This window comes from Orbicella faveolata, unplaced genomic scaffold (assembly GCF_042242905.1).
Source record: "Orbicella faveolata isolate gen_17 unplaced genomic scaffold, um_ofav_v1 contig_24, whole genome shotgun sequence".
Classification (NCBI taxonomy): Eukaryota; Metazoa; Cnidaria; class Anthozoa; order Scleractinia; family Merulinidae; genus Orbicella; species Orbicella faveolata.
The window spans coordinates 6,776,850-6,795,532 of NW_028301552.1; the positions used below are offsets into that span (position 1 = coordinate 6,776,850).

At 39.1% G+C, this 18,683-nt stretch overlaps 1 protein-coding gene across 3 annotated transcripts; it reads left to right on the plus strand.

Moving 5' to 3' along the window:
* Nucleotides 1-1,067: 1,067 nt before the first annotated feature.
* On the plus strand, nucleotides 1,068-12,054 carry LOC110061109 (uncharacterized). 3 transcript variants are annotated; one of them, XM_020767937.2, is made up of 4 exons: nucleotides 1,068-1,333; nucleotides 6,170-6,231; nucleotides 7,129-7,276; nucleotides 9,722-12,054. In XM_020767937.2, exons 2-4 carry the CDS (start codon nucleotides 6,211-6,213, stop codon nucleotides 11,656-11,658), a joined length of 2,106 nt encoding a protein of 701 aa, XP_020623596.2. In that variant the 5' UTR covers nucleotides 1,068-1,333; nucleotides 6,170-6,210; the 3' UTR covers nucleotides 11,659-12,054. The 3 variants fall into 3 exon arrangements, with proteins under 3 accessions (XP_020623596.2, XP_020623598.2, XP_020623599.2); XM_020767939.2 differs by lacking the exon at nucleotides 1,068-1,333 and having other exon boundaries at nucleotides 3,013-6,231; nucleotides 7,129-7,200; XM_020767940.2 differs by lacking the exons at nucleotides 1,068-1,333; nucleotides 6,170-6,231 and having other exon boundaries at nucleotides 6,575-7,200.
* Nucleotides 12,055-18,683: the final 6,629 nt, after the last annotated feature.

Sequence of the window (18,683 nt, forward strand, 5' to 3'; positions counted from 1 at the left end):
GGATAAACCTGGTTTTAACTAAGTTAATATACGCATAAATTACCGTCTGTAAAACAGGATCTGATATAAACCAAAAGTGTTTCTCAATTTACCCACGTAATGTAAAGACAGGCCTACGCAGTATATACACATGTTTAACAGTTGGACTATGTCTGGTTGCCAGTTCATGTCCTTTTTGACGTTAAACGACGTTACAGTATGTTAATATTAGTCAAGCTGGTGGAATATAATAGTGAAATTTAAGAACTAAAATGCATCAGTTCTTGGAGTCAGTAAACAATAGGCAATACTTTTAGCACGTAAAACAAATAGAACATGTAGTTAAATGTAAATAAAACAGGCTCGGTATATAATAGCTACTATTTTTGTTTGCCAGGTGATCAATCGGTAGTGTTGAGAATCTAGTTCAGCCACTGAAGTTTGAGCTTTTTTTAGTTTCCCAATAAAGTCAAAAAAGAACGTCTTCTATATTTCACTTTTTAATCCTCATTTCCCTTGAAAACGGCATTAGTTCAATGTTTTTTAAATACTGTTATTTTCATTAAATCCAATTCACATTTTGGACGCTTTGTTTTTTACGTCCACTTTGTTAAAAAAAAATTCAAATTAAGTGAAAGTCGCCGGCTTTATCTGCGTTAAAGCTTTGGTCTGTTTGGCTTGCAAGTGTGAATTTTACGCATTCTAAAAGCGAACGTTTCTCAGTTCTTAGTCAAAAGTGGCAGTCAACGAGGTCAAATTGCATCTGCGACATGCAACACTGCTGTCCGGTTTTTGACACTTACAGGTCCCTGAAACTGATTTGATTGTAGTCTCAGTTTCTTAATTTCTTGGAAGGTTATTGCAAATTCAGATAAATCTTTCCACCTTTCACGAGTTGAGAGCATTCATGGCAGAATTTTTAAGTTGCTGAATGCTATTGGTGGAGACCATGTCACATCTACAGAATCATTGTTCTGGCTTTGAAATGAAAAATTTTAATAGGCACATTAACCACGTTTCGGATAATGCGTCCTGACAAGGTCGCTATGGAAATTTCCAGCGATTCTTGCATTCAATTAGGAGGAAAAATGAGAACTTACGAACCAAAGAGGCCGACATATCGATTCTTTTTGTTTCAGCTAGTCTTGCCGTAATTCTTTGACAGCAGGCAGCTGCAACTGGCAGAATACATTTGAAAATTTGTTCTATTCAGAGTTTCGTGCATGCACCATCGTATTTTCTCGCTTAGTCGTTGATTTTAAACAGTTGTGTTTGTGGATAAACCAAGAGTTATTCATTTTGGATCAAGTTTCCCGGTTTTCAGACCTTCAAAGAGTCCAGGGACGCTTCAATGGTAAGCCTGCAAATGCATGCATGTGTGAAAACACCGTGAATAATATACATAAGTCGATATTCCTTCTGTGTTGCCCTATTAACGCGTCACATGTACAGTTTCTTGAAGATCTTTTCAAATATCACAGAAAACTGGTCTCAAAAACTGAGTTTCGGAACATTTTCCTTGTTAGAAAAATTCGCACCTCATTTTCAAAAAATACAATCGATCAGAAATGGGAAACTCATAATCACACTGAGAAAAAAATGTATTAGTTAGAAATCCTACCGCGTAGGTTGAAACTGTGTGTAAGTCCAAAAAGCTGGATTTTTAGAATCTACATCACAAGTACATATTCCCTTTCTAAGCAAACAAACACCGTGGCAGAAGGAGTAGGGTGGCGAAAAGATGAAAACGTTGATATGGAGTTTTGTGGCTGGCTGCATGAGGGCTTCGATCATCAATCGAATTCGTGGATTAATTTTGTCTTAAAAGATCAAATTTTGACAATGAAGCAATGCGTAAATCGGCCTCGCAAGGTAAATTTTGATTGAATAAGATTACTGATCGAACATCTTGAACGTGCCTGCAACTAATTTCTTCCTCTTAATAAATGTCTTCGTTATTTGGAGTTTTTCCAATCAAAATTGCCCTATTTTATTGATTACGTTCGTATCTAGTCAAAAATAAACCATTCGTTTGCTGTTAAATTACCGCTTAGTGACAGGGTTGTCAACCATTTTCCTTTGTTTTCCATTCGATCATGGGGTAGGCAATTGAGGAAGTGATTTAAAAAATTGACTTCTGCTTTTTTTAGCTAAAACGAATTATGGCTGGGGCAAAGTCCATGGTTAAATTTTCTTCCTAGGTATTTAGGGTCTCTATTATGACTATCAAGAACAAAATGAAAAAAAAAAAAAAGGACTGAAAAAAAGCACCTCGGTTTGCGTTTTACTAGCTACGGTTCTGAGACTCTTTGCTAACATAATAACTAATAATAACGAACTCGTCGATCACGTTGTGAAAAGAGCCAACTGGTCAGCCTCCCACTAGTTTGAATGCCATTTAATTAAGCTAAATTTGTTGTTCAACTGCATACACAAGTTGAGATATAATTCTGAATATTTTGTTCTCTTTACATCACACCAAAAACAAAATTGGTGTTCCTTATATATCGTTCTTTTGGTTATTCCACGCTTTTTACCCTTGCTCTTGTGTTAATGTAACTTTTTACAATAAGTAAGAGAATTCTCACGCTCTCATTGGTCACGAGCTATAGTGCTTGAGATTTTAGACAAGAGGGAAGAGGTATAGGGGAGGAAGAGCCCGTGCGTTGTAGGACAAATCTGGAGTGAGACATTCCGCTACAGCGAGGTGAATTCGATCGTTCGCTTTAAGTGGATTTAGTAGAATCCTGCTAGGATATTACTACAAAAACTGCAATCTTATAGGCTAAGCTGTCGCACACTATCAGCCACTAACTGTACAGTGGCTGGAGATCGTATACGAAATACCGACGATTTCTCGTTTTTTGGAAGTTCCAGTGCAACATTTAGAAAAAATATGGATACTTAACTTCAGAGAAGACTCAGAGAAGGACATGCACGGTTTCTAGACTTTAAAAACTTGAAATTGTTAAAAAAAACTCGATGAGCGTACAAACTGATCTGCAAAATTCAAAGGACAATTCAGGCATTTCTTTTTAATATAAAGTGAAGACATAATTGGACATGGCTATTGGAAGAAAATCTCAGAATCTTCATTCGTCGTAAACGTATATAGAACCAACGCAAAAAGTACATATTGTGAGTGATTTTAGAAATAGCCAGTTCCACAATTTGACTAAAGCGCATCGTGGACGTTTTTTGTCTGCGTGGGATGGAAGTAACATAAAAGATCAGATCCAGCTGTTTTGAGAGAGGTTGTTCTACAAATAAAAGCGTCCAAAGTGCAAAAACGTATTGCGCAGCTTTCTGCGCATCCCTGGTGGCCCTACTTGACTACTTGCGGGTTCATGCCAAGTAGTAATACGAGCTGCAGTGGAGGAAAGAACGGCGGACAATAATAAAATACGCGAGGATGTAGCTCAGTTAATTTATTTACACTTGGACAGGCATGAATTTTTTTCGGTATTTCACTGTTAAGAAAACAAGTCTCCCCCTGCCCGCTGAGAGGCTCTCTTGCTTATATATTAAGTGGTGTGTTAATATGAATGCAATATGTAAAGAGGGCTTGTGGAAAAATGCGTCTCGCGACAAAATTTCTTTTACACCGCGGGAAAAAAAACTGGGTTCGGAACCTTCTTTAGGTTAAGTTTTGTCGGCGAAAAAAGCTCGATTCCCCACGAAATCAATACAGCAGTTTCTCCGTAGTGACGAGAAAATAGTGCTGCTTACCGGGAGAATTGGGAAAGCATATAAAGTTTGCAACTTGTTTTTGTTTACATGGTCGTCGGAATTCCCGCCATTTTTTCAAACTTGGATCCTGGCGCGCGGCCAATACTTGCGCATGCTCATAACGTTTTTCCGCTCTGAAATTGAAGCGTATAAGCATACCCGGTCATGTCGAAAGATATTGGCAGTGGTGGTTCACGGTTGCTGCGATGCAAGGAAACAACAGAATGCTTCCCCTTCTCTCTTGCGGAAACAAGCCATTCCGTATTGTAACGTTCGTTTTTACGCTTTTGTGGGACAACCAATTTCGAAGCAGCTGTACATGCTTTGCAGAGGAAAACCTTTGGCTAAACAGAATTGGTAGAAAATGTAAAATGAGTATTTCTCGCTTACGTCCATCGGGGACTTCGTTTGCCGTGAAAGAAAAACGTAAATTCGTTTATTTGAGATGACTGAGGTCACATTTGCACGAATTCAGCACAACTTAGTTTTCTCTTTGCTCTGACGAAGGGCTTACACTCGAGAAGTTAGTTTCTCATTTCTCTCCCTGAGGAGTTGTCAGTTTCTTGTTATTGTCATCTAGTTGATAAATAGCAATTAGTATTTTGGTCACAAACTAACGCTACCGCTAGTTCATTATAAGTCATCCGTTGTTAAAAAGAATTATAGCCAGTTCGATGAAAATTTTCGAGTTCAATGTTTTTAATTCTATTTCCCGTGGTTCGAAAACGGAAGTCTGAGAGGCAAGATGACCACCTGGCTAGTTGGCTAGACTCCAGATGGAGCGGCCTGGGCTCGAGCCCTGGCCGGGGACATTGTGTTGTGTTCTTGTGCAAAACACTTTACTCTCACAGTGGCTCTCTCCACTCAGGTGTATTATGAATGGGTACCGGCAAATATAATGCTGGGGGTAACCCTGTGATGGACTAGCATCCCATCCAGGGGGGAGTAAAAACACTACTAATCGCTTTATGCTAAAAAAAAAAATGAAAATAAGCGCTGGCCTGATGGGCCAAAAAACATGCGGTGATTACATGCGAATGATGTCATTGGTCTAGGTCCCCCGGGAGGTCAGACTTTAGTCCTCCGCGGCTAGAATGGTCCAAAAACGGACTTCTGAAGTTCTCTTCGAAATGTCTATTGAGAGAATGTGTCTGTTGAGAGATAGAGCATCTTTTGGTTTGGTGGAGGCAGTGTGGTTGAGTGGTTTAGCGCGCTGGTGTTGAAACCCGGATGCCCTACAGCCCCTAGTATAACTTCTCGCACTCCGGAGTTTAACCGTGTTATTTTTTAATATATATTTTGTCTGTTCGAGTGGCATACCTTGAAAACAGCTTGCTCATTGTATTTCGAAGCTAAGTGCACTGGCCACTATCATCACACTTTTATTGTTTTTATTTCATAATTGGAAAATAGAGAGATTCGATGTGTAAAAAGACGATTGTGAACAACAAACAACTCGTGCGGTATTTATTTCGTAATGCATAATTTTCATTATACATCTGTCAGTTTATGCATCTGCCAGTCTCGAGTTCAAATTTTTCGCTTTTATTCGTCTTCTGGATAATTGGCAGCTGAAAAGAGGCTCCATTCGTCTATTTGCCATTACAAGAAAACATACCTCGACGAGCTGTCATCCTGCATAGCTGGTTATTTGGGGACACCCTTCATTTATACCCTGCAAAAAGCTGTACAACTGCTTTGTGTTAATACGAGTAGTCAATATTTTGCTGGCGTCTTTTTTAGATCCTTCTACTAAACGCAGCCGTCTGTTCCTTTGGGATGACTAAATTGCTGTCTTGATCACAGAGTCGGCAAAGGCGCTTACATTTGATTGGTTGCCAACCAAAACCAGCTCTTGACATTTTCACGTAAGCGAAGTGTCGCAAATTGCACGCTCGTGAATGCAGAGCTGATTTTCAAATTTAATTTGCAAGAACCAAAATCAACCTCAGTCCGCCTGCTGAAAGGGAATATCAAAACGAATCAGAGGTAAGAAAAAAGAGCATTCTATTCAAATCTCTGATTCGAAGAGAAGTTTATTTCCACTAACGGGATCGAGAAAAATGGCTATTCACGCCTGTAATTTTTAAAAAAGTTTGTTTTTCTTAGTAGCCATGTCGTAGATAGAAAAAATCCCTTCGAGCAAAAAGTATATACAGTAGTTGGCTTTCCGGTGATTAGCAGAATACTGTTTCACCGGCGGCCCCCGAAAGCAAAAACAATCTTGCCTTAGTCTTGGCAGGTTATCTATTATGCAAACGAAAAAAATTCTGGCATTTGCTTATTTCCTCTGCAAACAAAAGCAAGATTAAACGTTTTGCTTTTCTCTACTTAACATACAGTCACAAAGTGAAGCACAAATTTGAATATTGTTAAGTCTGAAGACGGATGGGCAAGACAAGATTCGTTCCCGTTAAATCACATTTTTGCCAATAACATTACTTTGTTTTTCTGTCCAAAGGGAACATTTTCAGAAGCTTGAAGTTTATTTAGCTAAACGATATGCAAATCTGGATTTACGTGGTGAGTAGCCGGTTGATATTATTCTCCCTGGTCTAAATAGTACTGATATATATTATCAATGTACTGCCTTGTTCAGACTTCATCTGAGTATCACTGAAAACTGATTATTTCATTTTGTACTACGACATGGTAAATTTTCTATATTAAAGCTTTAAGAGCATTCAGTTTGACGAAGACAGCTGTTTTTGCGATTAACCTGAAATTCTTCCGTTTGAACACTGCAGCAAATTTAAAACCCGTTCGGAAAAGAAACAATTTGATGTTACAGTTGCTTAGAAAGAAATTCTCCTCGTAATTTATAATGTTCATTTCCAGTATTAATTCTGCGTTTTTCATCGAATAAATTAAAAATAAACATTTACATGGTTCAAGCGTTGCTTTCCCATCTTGTTATTCTAATTTCACACTTAAGTTGTTTTCTCCTTTATAGGCCACCTCATTATAGCCATGTAATTCATCGGGTATTTTTAGATTTAAGCCCTAGTTGAGGCATATTTAATATGAGCAATCTTTCGGTAACCGTAGGTTAGTTCATAATGAAAAAGACGCAATTACTCATCGTCACCAGCTTTTTATTTTTGCCGACTTATATCCCGGAGTTTCATTTTTAATTGCTAAAACCTTTTGGCAGTCTATTAATTGTGGCCCTGATGTTACACTTGCAAATTCTGTCTGCAGCACATTATTATGAACGACAGAGAATTACGTATATCTCAGGTTTAAAGTATTGTAAATAATCTCGCGTCTGAAAAACTGATATTAGCGAAACTCGGCTCGTTCGCGGCTCACAGACATGGTTTATCGCTTTTTGGGCAAGGTTTATACTTTAATATCAGTCTTCTAACATTTCAATATTCTTGACAGTCCATTTATGTTTCCGTGTTGTTGTTTCTGTAGATATTTTTCACATGGCACGGAAACTTACACGCTGTAAACCCGCGCGCTGTACATCAAATCCGACGGCGCGAGGTGAGCCTACAGCCTTCCACTTCATCCGGGACATCATTATCTCCGTCCGCGCCATCGTCAACTCCGTCGATACTAGGTGAAAACAAAACATCTTCAAATTTCAATTTTTGTAGAAACTTTACGTTACTAATAGTCGATTACTTTTCTGTTAAGATATCGTAAAATTTGGTTTAGTTTGATATTTTGTTTTGTGGGCAGCTGATTTCAATGAACCAGTCACCCTTATTTGGTTATTTTTAAGTTAAATTCGTTTAGACTTTGAATAACTTCGATTTCTAATCACTTTGTGATATCGAATGATTGATCAATTCACTTCGATTTCAGGGCTTTAGTTTCGTTTACTCGGCAAATCCCGCTGTGCAAAACTCAGGGGCCGCGGGTCCTAGCGCGTTTGTTTAACTTTGTTGTTCGCGCCTTCTAGCCAACACTAATTGTTTTTGTCAGGGAATGAATTATTTGAAGAAATTAAAGTATTTTTAGAAGTAAGAACTACTTTCAATGTTTCCCAAACCAAGTTAATAGCCAGATACAGCTAATCACCATTTTTAATTTACTTTATTTTGAAGACGAAATAATAAGCACGCGTTCCAAATAATAAATATACATCCGACTTGTTCAACATTCGCTATTTTTTTCTGTAGCACGGCCACATAACTGTTTGTTGTTTTTCTACGATTTGCCATTTCTAAATAATAAACTGAAATATTTAAGGTCTTTCGTAACTTGAATTTTGGCCTTATTTGGGCTTGCTCTAAGCATTTTCTTATAAGCCAAAAAAATTCTTTAAGTGTAAATGCTGTCTTTAAGATTTTTATTCATAAATACTTTTCGAAAATGATGACGTCATAATAATCATGTGATTTCCCTCACAGTGTTGTCCAGTCAAACGCAAATCCAAAATGAACGGTGATTGTTGCGTTTTCAAACTTCTCCGGCGTAGTGTGGACGGAAAACATTTGATGCGCTTTCAGAGTGAAAACACCGTCTTCAAATTTGAAATATCTGTAGAACTTGTCATTCGTCCCTCTAGTCAGAGTCGCCAAATGTCATATGCGAATAAATAAATACAGAGCCATAAGGAGAATCTGTCATGCAAAAACGTAGCTTTTTTTGCGACCTATGGAGTGTTTTCGCTCACGTGTTCAGCACACGTGCAAATTTATTGGATCAAAAGGAAGTGTTTACATAAGAAAAAACTTCAACTTCCTCAGGATTGCTTGCCAATATGTCCTCCGTTTCATTGTTTTGGACACCAATATGGCTACGCGGAAGTCATATGAAAACTATCTATAAATAAATAAATAAGCAAACAAACAAATAAATAAATAAATAAACAAAAAACAAACAAACAAACGAATAAAGGAATGAATGAATGAATAATAAAAAAATGATAAATTAAAAAACACAAAAAGGTGTTTTTTTCATCTAACCTGTTGATTCGTTTGACGAGATCGAATCTCGGACCCGCGCCATGTAAGGTTTGAGTTTGTTATTGTTCTCTGCTTTGCTCCGAGGGTTTTTCTCCTGGTTCTCCGGTTTCCCTCCGTTCACAAAAACCAACAGTTCTTAATAGGCCCTTTGCAGCTGGGGTCACGTGACCAAATTTTTCCTAAAAATTTTTTGTATTATGGGCTATAACTTAAAGAATGCCAGAAATGGAAAGAGCGCATCGAAAATACCAAAGAGGCCAAGTTTGAGGCCCCAGGAAAAAACGAGTAAGTTTATACCATAGTTTGAATTTTCGGAAAATTTAGAGGATTCGTATGGAAAATGTTGCTGGAGAGCAAGGTCTTGCTCTCCAGCAACATTTTCCCATACAAATCTTCTTATTCTTTCAAAAATTCAGACCATCATAAAATCTCATTCTCTGATGATGGGGGCCTCAAACTTGGCCATTTTGATATTTTCGACATGCTTTTTCCATTTCTGGCATTCGTTAAGTTATAGCCCATAATTTTATGAAAAGTAGGTCACGTGATGGCTTAGCTGCAAAGGGCCTATTGCAATTTGATTTGGAAACAGGGGATGAAGAACTTCTTCGCGGGATGATAATCAACCACCTTTTCGAATTAAATCTAGTTCGAAATCCTATTTCTCTTTAAAATGATACATTGTTATGAGAATAAGTGATAAGAATTAACGAAATCATCAACGTGGCTTACCAGCACTTCCCTAATACTTATTATTTTTGTGAAGGTTTGCGAAAATTAAACGTGCCAAAATTATCCTTAAGAAGACAGAATCTGGCGAATGTTACTTGTTAACAGGCTCCTGCTGTTAACTATTAGACAATTGTCACTTCTTGTTTTTGGTTCTGTAATTGTTGTTGACACAAGATTTATTTGCTTTGCGGTTCAAAAGGAAAAAAAAAGCACCCATGCGGAATTTTGATTATCGAACTATATAACTATGCCCTAGTCTTCTGAGAGTCAGAATCGAAGTGTATTAAAAGCATACAACTTAGGAGTCAGTTCTAACACAGAGTAGAGGTAATAACTAAATTTATGTTTCTTATTTTTAGCGGACGCACATTTAACAACTGCAAGCTTGGTATCAACCTCAGTGGCCTCGAGCGTTCCAAGAAAACCCTCACTGCAAAGCGAGGCAACCGTCAAATCTCAATCTAAAAACGAGGCATATCCTCTCTCCGCGAGTGAACCTCGATCTGAAACAGAGCCTATAACCAAGGCACAAGCTGAACCTCGTTCTGAAGGAGAGGTTAGCCCAGAAGGCGAGTCGACGTCAGAGCCAACTTATGACCCAGGAGGAGAATCAGACCCTTACGCGGAGCCAGAAACTTGGCCTGAGCCGGGCCCTCAATGGAAAAGGGCCTTTGGACAATGGAAGGCCGCCTGGCACATTCACGTGTATCTATTCGCTACTGCATTTCTCTGCATTGGCTTTTATGCTGGTTATTATGTCGTGTTAAACATTTACGACGGTTTGGGCGGCAAGTATTTAAGCGTCTGTTTAAACGGCATGGTCCTTCTGTTTGGACTCACAAGGGCCTTCGTGTTGTTTTTGGATCCTTATCACCAAGGGGGCTTTATAAATGCTCTTTTTGTGATGCGCCTGTTATGGTCCATAGGTGGCCCATGCTTGACCGCATCGGACTCGCTTATTATTTTGGCCCTCGTAGAGACCGCACAAGTTTCCATTGCGCCGCCGAAGTTCCAGAAGCTTGGAACGATTTCAATTGTAATTGGCGTTCATTTTGTTCTTGTTATTGTAGCAGATACGGTCGTATCTTTGTATATGGAAGCTAAAGTCATGATTTTACTCTGCCAAATATTTTTCTCCTTATGGGGAACTGTGCTGGGTGCCGGATACGCGAACCTCGCTTACAAACTCGACAAGAAACTCTTCAGTCATAAACAGATCAAAGACAAGGGCGACAAAATATATATATTTCTCATTTATGCTTCTGCTGCGGCGAATTTCTTTATCTGCGGTGTTATGGTGTACACCATGGTGGGGGTGTTTGGCGTTTATGCAGACATTGAGTTCGTGGATGCCTGGCATTGGTGGACTTTACAAACTCTATTTCGCTCAGGCGAGGTTATCACGTGTGTGTTAATCTTCACTGTCAGTGCCAAGAGGTCACGTATTAAGCGAGCTTTAGATGAAGTCTCCGAATTCGATTCACAGTCACGAACATTTGACCCAACAAGCGGTTGTTCGGCGTTCAGAAAGCTTCAAATACTCTTTGACAGACTAAGGAACAGAAACAGAGTCTCTGAAACTGCCGTTTGTGTCGAAGAAACGGAGAACACTACAGGAAGGAACAGAAGTAGCTTTAAAAAGAAAACTGCGAACACAGCCAACGAGGAAGATGATACGCTCCCCCCCGTCTTTGACGCATTTCAAGAGAGGGGCAGGGGGAGAAGACAAAGCTTGTTTTCTCACATGCAGGCAATGACCGTCGAAAATCAAATTTCACAGCTCCAACTAGCTCCTGCTGTTGCATCCAAAGGAAGAAGACGAAGACAAAGTTTATTCTCTGCTATGCACGAGGCCAGCATCAACAACGCAATCTCTAATTTTGCTCAAGTGTTGACTCAAGCGAGCGACGAACCTATGAAATGCGAGTCCGTCGAATCAGATGAAGAACCTAGCGAGGAGCCTAAGGCCCTTCCTCGCAGGGGCCGGCGTACGAACGTATTCTCGACCCTTCCGGAAATAAAGCCGGAGAAAGTTCTCCAACGTCAAACAATGATGGAGGATATAAGGGAAGAGTCCACATTTTATGAAGCAGAAAGCGAATCGAGCCGCCCTCGACCTCAATGGCCTCTAATGAAGAGGCGGAGCTCAGAGAGATTACGTCAAATACTGTCTCACTGGCTTTCCTTTAAAGATTCTAGAATCGAATCAAAACAGGACATTGTTGAAGAAGTCGAACCTGTTGAAAATGAGGAAAAATCTACCGCTGACTCTCTGCCAGAAGAAACCTGTCAGTGAAGTAAATCAGTTACAATCACAAGCAACTCAAACCGGCAGTCTGGCTGTCAATCATACAACAGATTGACATTTGATGGCCTTGCAAACGCTTCAATTGTCGAGTTTATCTCTCGCATTGCATGTCCTACTGTGTTTTTAGTAGAGCTCCTAGACGAACCCAGCAAACGAAATTCTCTCAGATGGGATTGAGAAACATCATTTGTTTCGTAAAATATAAATTATTCCTATACTGGAGTCCGCTTTACGGGAGGAATCACTGGTGCAATCGACTTCCTTGCCGTAGTAAAACCCCCCAAACTTAACGCAGCGGAGACACAAAAAAACTGTAAATAAAGATATTTTTAATAACATGTTTCTAATCTTCAATAATAAACAACGCCAGGATTTTGTGTACAAGTTTGTTTACAAGTACAATTTTTTCTCTAAAATTGGTTTCCAACCGCGGGTATTTTTATCTACCATTTAGCTTCGTTAGCTGCCAACGTCGTCGACGCAGTTTTCCGTTTCGTAAACGGTCGATGCCATTTTCGCGACACATAGAAATTTTTTTAACTATCAACGAATTTTTCTCTGCTAAATTAAAGAAAAAAGAAAATTTGTAAGTAACCACCCAGTACCGAACCCGGAACCTCTGTGTCCTAACATCCTCTTATCACCAATACACTACCAGGTTGATCCGCCAAATCTCTGCAAAATCAGGAGCCATAATCGGGGTCGGAGGCCGTAAGCGCGCGCCATTTCTAGTATATTAGCGGAGCACCAAGCTTAGCCCCATACTCATATAGGAAAAAAAAAGGAAACCCATGGAAGGAAACCCTGGTGGTATTGCTCGTGCGCGCGTACGCACGACGACGACGGCGGCGGAGTTGCCCAACATGGTGGCCATACTCCAAATAATAGGTTGACAGAGACATGCAGCCTTGGTTTACCGTGTACTTCCTTGATATTGGACATCCATGTTATGATCAATTGACGCCTGTCAAAACAAGGTATCCGCTGACCAGTATCACGTGACCACATCGCGGGCTCAGGTTTACAGCTCCTCGAGGTCACGTGTTTTTTGAAGTTGAAAACAGGGCAGGATTGTTAGGAAGTCGGTTAACGCTAACCCAGGATTAAAAGTTAACCGAATTATAACTTTTTCTTCCATACAAATGTGTTTTGCTGTTTTTTTTGTGTATGTGGTGATTATCAAGGACGGTGCCTACTTTTGTTAGTGCGCACACGTTCTGCGCATCACGCAAGACATAGTTCAAGCGTGCGCGCGCGCTAGGGTTGACATTGACGCAATCAACTACGCTACCAAGTACACGACTTAAATGAAAGCAAAATTTTCCTACTGTGACCAAATCAAGTTTAATGAACCTATACTTAAACCAGGAACACCAGAATAGCAGCATATCGCTAACTACTTACTGTTACCGTTTTCCAGCTGAAAAACTAGCTGTCATCTGTCGAAAATTATACTGAAATCCAACCGTGAACATGTACCTGCAGATGGCGTAGTGCGCGCGCAAAACAAGTGCGAGATACGCAATTTTTTTTACTTACTGGGGAGGTAACAGGAAAAGATGTAGCGGGCACCGTAAAAGTTTTAAAAAAAGATCAATAACTTTAAAAAACGCGTGGTTACCCCTACATTTTATGTTATGAAATGGAAGTGGCAAGCCTATTCAATGAGTGACTAGTTTCTGGTGGTGAGCAAAAGGTATTTAGACTGTATTTTAGCTGAACCAGAGGAAGACTGTCAGACATGCTAAAAACGCTGTTGCAGCGATTTTGTCATAAAAAGTTACCTAAAATGGTTTTTATGTTACCATTTACCATGCAGTTTTAAGATCGTTATAGATGTGTTTGCATTCCTGTGTGTAAAGGCGAATTCTAAGGAAATCTGTCAAGAAATATCCTTTCCTTCTTTTTTTAGAAAAATGCAGATGTCAGCGTTTTTGTTGAGATTCAAGGCTAATTATCTCGAAAAAATGCGTGGCTACCCCAATTTTTCTTCCAATAGCCCTTGCAAATATCTACTTTTTCCGCCTGGTCTTAACCTGGCGCAAAAACCTTTGTATTCACCGTCCTTAAAACTCAAAACAGAAGGCCAAACAATATACAGAAAGCCTCACCGCAAAGTTACAAAAGTCAAATCAAAATTCTACCTTTTTCTGGGTTAGCTTAATCGGGCTTTGAACAACTCGGCCCAGGAGCTACGCTTTTAGGCTGGCCTAAATCTATATATTGGGGTTGTCCCTATGATATGGGACAATTTTTCTAGTTTTAGAACAAACTGCGCCATCCCGTGCGGCACACGCGCGTACATGCTGCGAGGATTTTTGCGGATGTAGCGTGGGAAATGGCGTCCGAAATTTCCGAAATTCCCGAAATGTTTGAGTGCTTTTGGCCCACAACTCAATAGGTTCATATCTGTTGGAATTTTACTGGGACGTCAGTATTTTCGCCGTAAGCTGCTGCAGTTTGAGTGAAGTAAGACAGTGTCGAATTTAGTTATGTGCCGCTTTATATCACTGGCCAAGTTGTGTTCCGCTGTTTCTTTTACAAGAGCTCTACATTACTCCACTGTAAGTTTCACATATGTTGAAGATTAACAGCTTTTCCAAAACACAGCAAAAAACTAGTTAGATATATTAGGATATAGCAGCGTTTCAGGACTTCAAAGTTTCCCTCCTCTTGCCACACGTTTGCGAGGATTTCGCAGTCACGACCGAAAAGTAAAAAAAAAAAATAATTGCAAGTTTGAGATCCGCCTGAATTGTAAGCAACGCTTGATGTTTTATCAATAAGTGACAATAAAGTTTATGTCTGTAGATGTTGCTCAGTTTTGTTTGTGTAAAAATCCAATAAATTGTCTGTTGTCGATGAATAAGAGCGCCTGCCGATGTGTGTTTTGTACAGTCAGTGAAACATGACAAATTGGACTTCCCCACTTTCGCGTGAAAACGTACATCAAACTCATATAACATCTCTATTTTTTAAATATGTTTAAGGTTGAAAAATGTTTGAGAAAATATTAAGAGCTTAGCTTAAAATAGGTGAATACAGCAGAAATAATCAGCAAAATCACGATGACGCTTTCTTTAATCTACTCGAACAACGATTTCGATTTCGTTGGTTGAGTTATCAAAACTCCTTGTCTATTTTATTTTCGCAGTGTAAAATTTCACTATGTTAAAGAAACACACATGGTGTTAGTAGCCTTTTGGCGTTGGTGAAAATTGTTGCAGCATCTCGGCACAAAAGACAACGAAAGAAATCTTTATCAAGATTTGTTGACAACTGAAAACGCCGACTCGGTTTTGAAAGTGCACGCGCTGCACTATGCAAATGACACTTTCCTTTCAAAAACTTTTGCAAACTCGCCAAACAAACAGAAACAATAAGAAACTATCAAAAAAAGCCGGGTTTGGTTATGATTAAGCATTGTTTGGGAAACTTACAAATTAACTCGATACCAGAGTAAAGAGTTTTCTTACATAACTTTTCTTTACGGAACAAACGCAAAAAGCTTACGCGTACAACTAACGCGAGCAGATATTATTCATTCACAGCGCGAAATTGAAGTCATGTTTTCGACCCTGAAAAACTCACCTTTTTCATTAGCTCAGAGCGTAAAACTACATATAAGAGCCCTGGTTCTTATTCCCTGCCATATTCCCTGCCATCGCGGTGAAAAACCTGCAAGAAAATCTCGCAACTCTCATCATTTGATCACGCAACGTGACAACATCCACGCGAGAACCCTCGACATGTGCGTGGATCCGCGCGGATATATGACGTCAGGATGGCGCATTTTGTTCTAAAAGTAGAAAAGTTGCCCCATATGATGGGTGCGCGCGGATCCCAAGACTCACGATCTCTGTCCCCGATTATGGCTCCTGGCAAAATTTAATTATAAAATGTGATTTTCTTAAATATTAATGATAGAGCTTCCCTAACCATCAAACAAAAGCTAACTGCAAGCAAACCAGTGTGAACATGAACAATTAAGCATTTGGTGAGTGCGTTTTACTCCATTAACAGCTTAATTAGATCCAGTTTCTACCTTGTCCAGACCTAAACTAAAGTAGATATGACATCGTCCATTCTGAAAGGCTTGGTTACCAATGATGGCATCGACCATTTACGAAACAGAAATCAGCGTCGTCGACCTGTCAATCAATTAACCAACTAACCTGGCCAATCGGGTTTTCCGGTTTTTCAGGATTTTAGATTCTCTCAGTGAGGCCTTTACTTCTGAATTCTGTTCTCACTGAAATAAAAGCTATGCTTTGTGGTGACAAAACAGATCAAGATACAATCAAGTGCGATTCTCTTAAAACTGCAACCTCGTTCTTATATTTCATAGTTACACAGTTATTACATCTGTCAGACCTCGCGCGACAATTAATTAACAGGTCAAAATACTCAGAACTACTCCTGCTTGTTCGCGGTAATGTGATTTGCTTTTTCGCGAACACCTTCGTCAGTTTATTACAGTTAGCGCGAATATCTAGAATTTGCCGCAATATAATTGTATAATTTTTCCTATAAATTCCCTGCTGAATCAAGCTCAATGTAACTAAGAGAAAAATTGTCAGCCCTAGAAGCCTTTCCTTTGTTTGCGATCTGGACAAAAATAAAACATGAAATTGATGTAATTAGCAGTGTTATTTAAGTATCTCGACTAAAAAACTGTCTACTGAAGACGTTGTGCTTGTTCCAAATTTCTAACCGAAACAACTTAGCAGCGGAGAAAAGTTTAAAGTCTTGTTTCAGCTCTAAGCCTCGGTGAAATTACACTACAAATTAGGGCAATCTGTTAACGCGCGCCTGAAACAAACAGGGTATTGTTAGGGGCAGAAAACTAATGATGAAAGCCTCACCGCTCTACCATGCAATTAAAGTAATTGCACATAGCTTTTAACGGCCTTTGTTATGAGAAAAATGTTCAGATGTCTCGGTAACAAGACCTCACTTAATTGTGTAAGCACATTGACTTATCACTGTCGTATACATCTCGGATTGAAACGAAAAGTAAGGGTTAAAAACAGCAAAGGTAAGTTTTGTTCATTTTAACTATGTGAAGGAGTAGTTTTTTCATTTAGTGTAACTGAAGTACATAAGACAACTATAAATTACTAGGGTAATGAAAACAATCACAGTTTCAGAAAAGAACTGAAATGTATTAGTAATGGCAACCGAAGGAAACACAAAACTGCGGGCTTGTTTCGGGGCAGGTACCGCTGTCAAATTTGCGCGTTGTGCACTTACGAAATTTGAATTCAAGATTTTCTCGGCCATGTCAAATCAATGTTTTCTTTTTTTATTATTAACAAGCAGCCCATTTTTATTACTGTGCAATCGGAGATTACATGGACCACTACAGTACGTTGATTGATAGTTGTATGTCGGAAATTCTTACCGCAAAATTAAAACTTTTGCTAGATGTGCCGAGATAAGATTGTCATCTTAAAACCTTAGCAAAGCAGTCTTTACTGGGTTATCAGGTTAATGGCTAAGTCATTCGTACAGTGGACAAAAGACCTCAATCTCAAATGTACTTAAGCACGATGTAAACTGTTGCAGTAGGTTGGAAGCAGTTGATTTAGGCAGTCCTATGGCTTATTGTTCGCGAGCGAAGGAAGATAAAAGAGTAAAGATAAGAGGCCTTGCGAAACACTGATTTATCAGAACTGCTTTTAGCTGTATGTGTACGATCTAACATTTTCACACCTGAGAGGATTTTGCGGTTATTTTTTTATTATACACTTATCATTTCCTGATCTGATCTTGAGTGAATTACACTTGAGATTTTATAGCTCAAACGATCAGCATTGGAAAAAGAAAAAGATCAAAGATCATCGCTTAGTTATATAATTCTGGGCTGATAAAGAACTGCTAACTCGCCCAGCTCATGATGATTGACACTTGCCAAGTACATTGAAACTTTTAAAAGGAAAGCTCAGCGAGAGCCATTGTACACACTCTTCAGCTGCAATTGAATTGTTAGACTTTCATAATTTAAATGTCCTCTCATAAAAGGTTTCAATGCAATTATCTTGCGAATTGAAGTTATATGTGTAGGCGTTGCTTGAAATTTCACATATCCAGGTTATTTACATTTCCGTCTCCCTCACTCCGTTCGTACGAAGGAAAATCATTTTCCTTCTCCACAACGCTGAAGCATAACACAAATACACTAGACTGTAAGGCAGGCAGAGTGAGAGCACCTGCCCGACGATGCTTTAATTCATTTCACACTAAGCTAGGCAAATAAGTACAAACAATGTGAGGAGGGAAAACTGGCTACATCTTTACGACTCAAAAAGCCTAAGTAGGAAAATATTTAGTTAGTTGTAACCTACTTTCCAGAGAATCTTTAACATACATATTCTTAGCTTTCTCTGATTTCCATCGCCCGTGAAGCATTAATAACCTATCAGAAGCACCTGATTTTATAAGATTGTCTGCTATAAAGGTAGCACCGCCTGATCTAAGGCTATGAGTACTATAAGGGATGGAGTTAATCCCTATAGCTGAAAGCGATTCTTTAATTAGCTCTCTACACCTAGTATAACTTAGTCTCCTAGGGCCTAGGGTATACAAATTGCCCTTCTTGACAAATTTAAGGGTTCTAAAAATGTGAGCAGATGAACTTAGATCAATACTTGCTGCTGAAAAATAACGGGCTAAATATGAATGAGGACATGCAAGACCACCACTTTTAGAAATAAACACAATATTGCCTTGCCTATATTGATCAGTTTTGCTATGCTTAACATTAATCTCTAGATGATCATCAAAAACTACAATATCCGAAGCCTGTATATCCAAAAGCTCATTAACCCTGAAGAGGCCATAAAAGCCTAAAACAAAAATTAATGCTGTACGTAAACCACTAAGATTACAGCCTTCATAAGCAAACTTAATACAAATTCGACGTATCATATCAGGAGTAATAGGCTCCTTTTTTCTGACCGGTCTGCTAAATACACGTTTACTAGCCTCCAGAATGTTGCAGAATCAACTGG

Excerpts from the sequence above, each read along its gene's own strand:
- LOC110061109 (XM_020767937.2), top strand. The coding sequence starts at position 6,211 with ATGCAAATCTGGATTTACGTG. Across the intron at positions 6,232-7,128 it reads TGCAAATCTGGATTTACGTG|ATATTTTTCACATGGCACGG; the intron begins GTGAGTAGCCGG and ends TTGTTTCTGTAG. Across the intron at positions 7,277-9,721 it reads GTCAACTCCGTCGATACTAG|CGGACGCACATTTAACAACT; the intron begins GTGAAAACAAAA and ends TCTTATTTTTAG.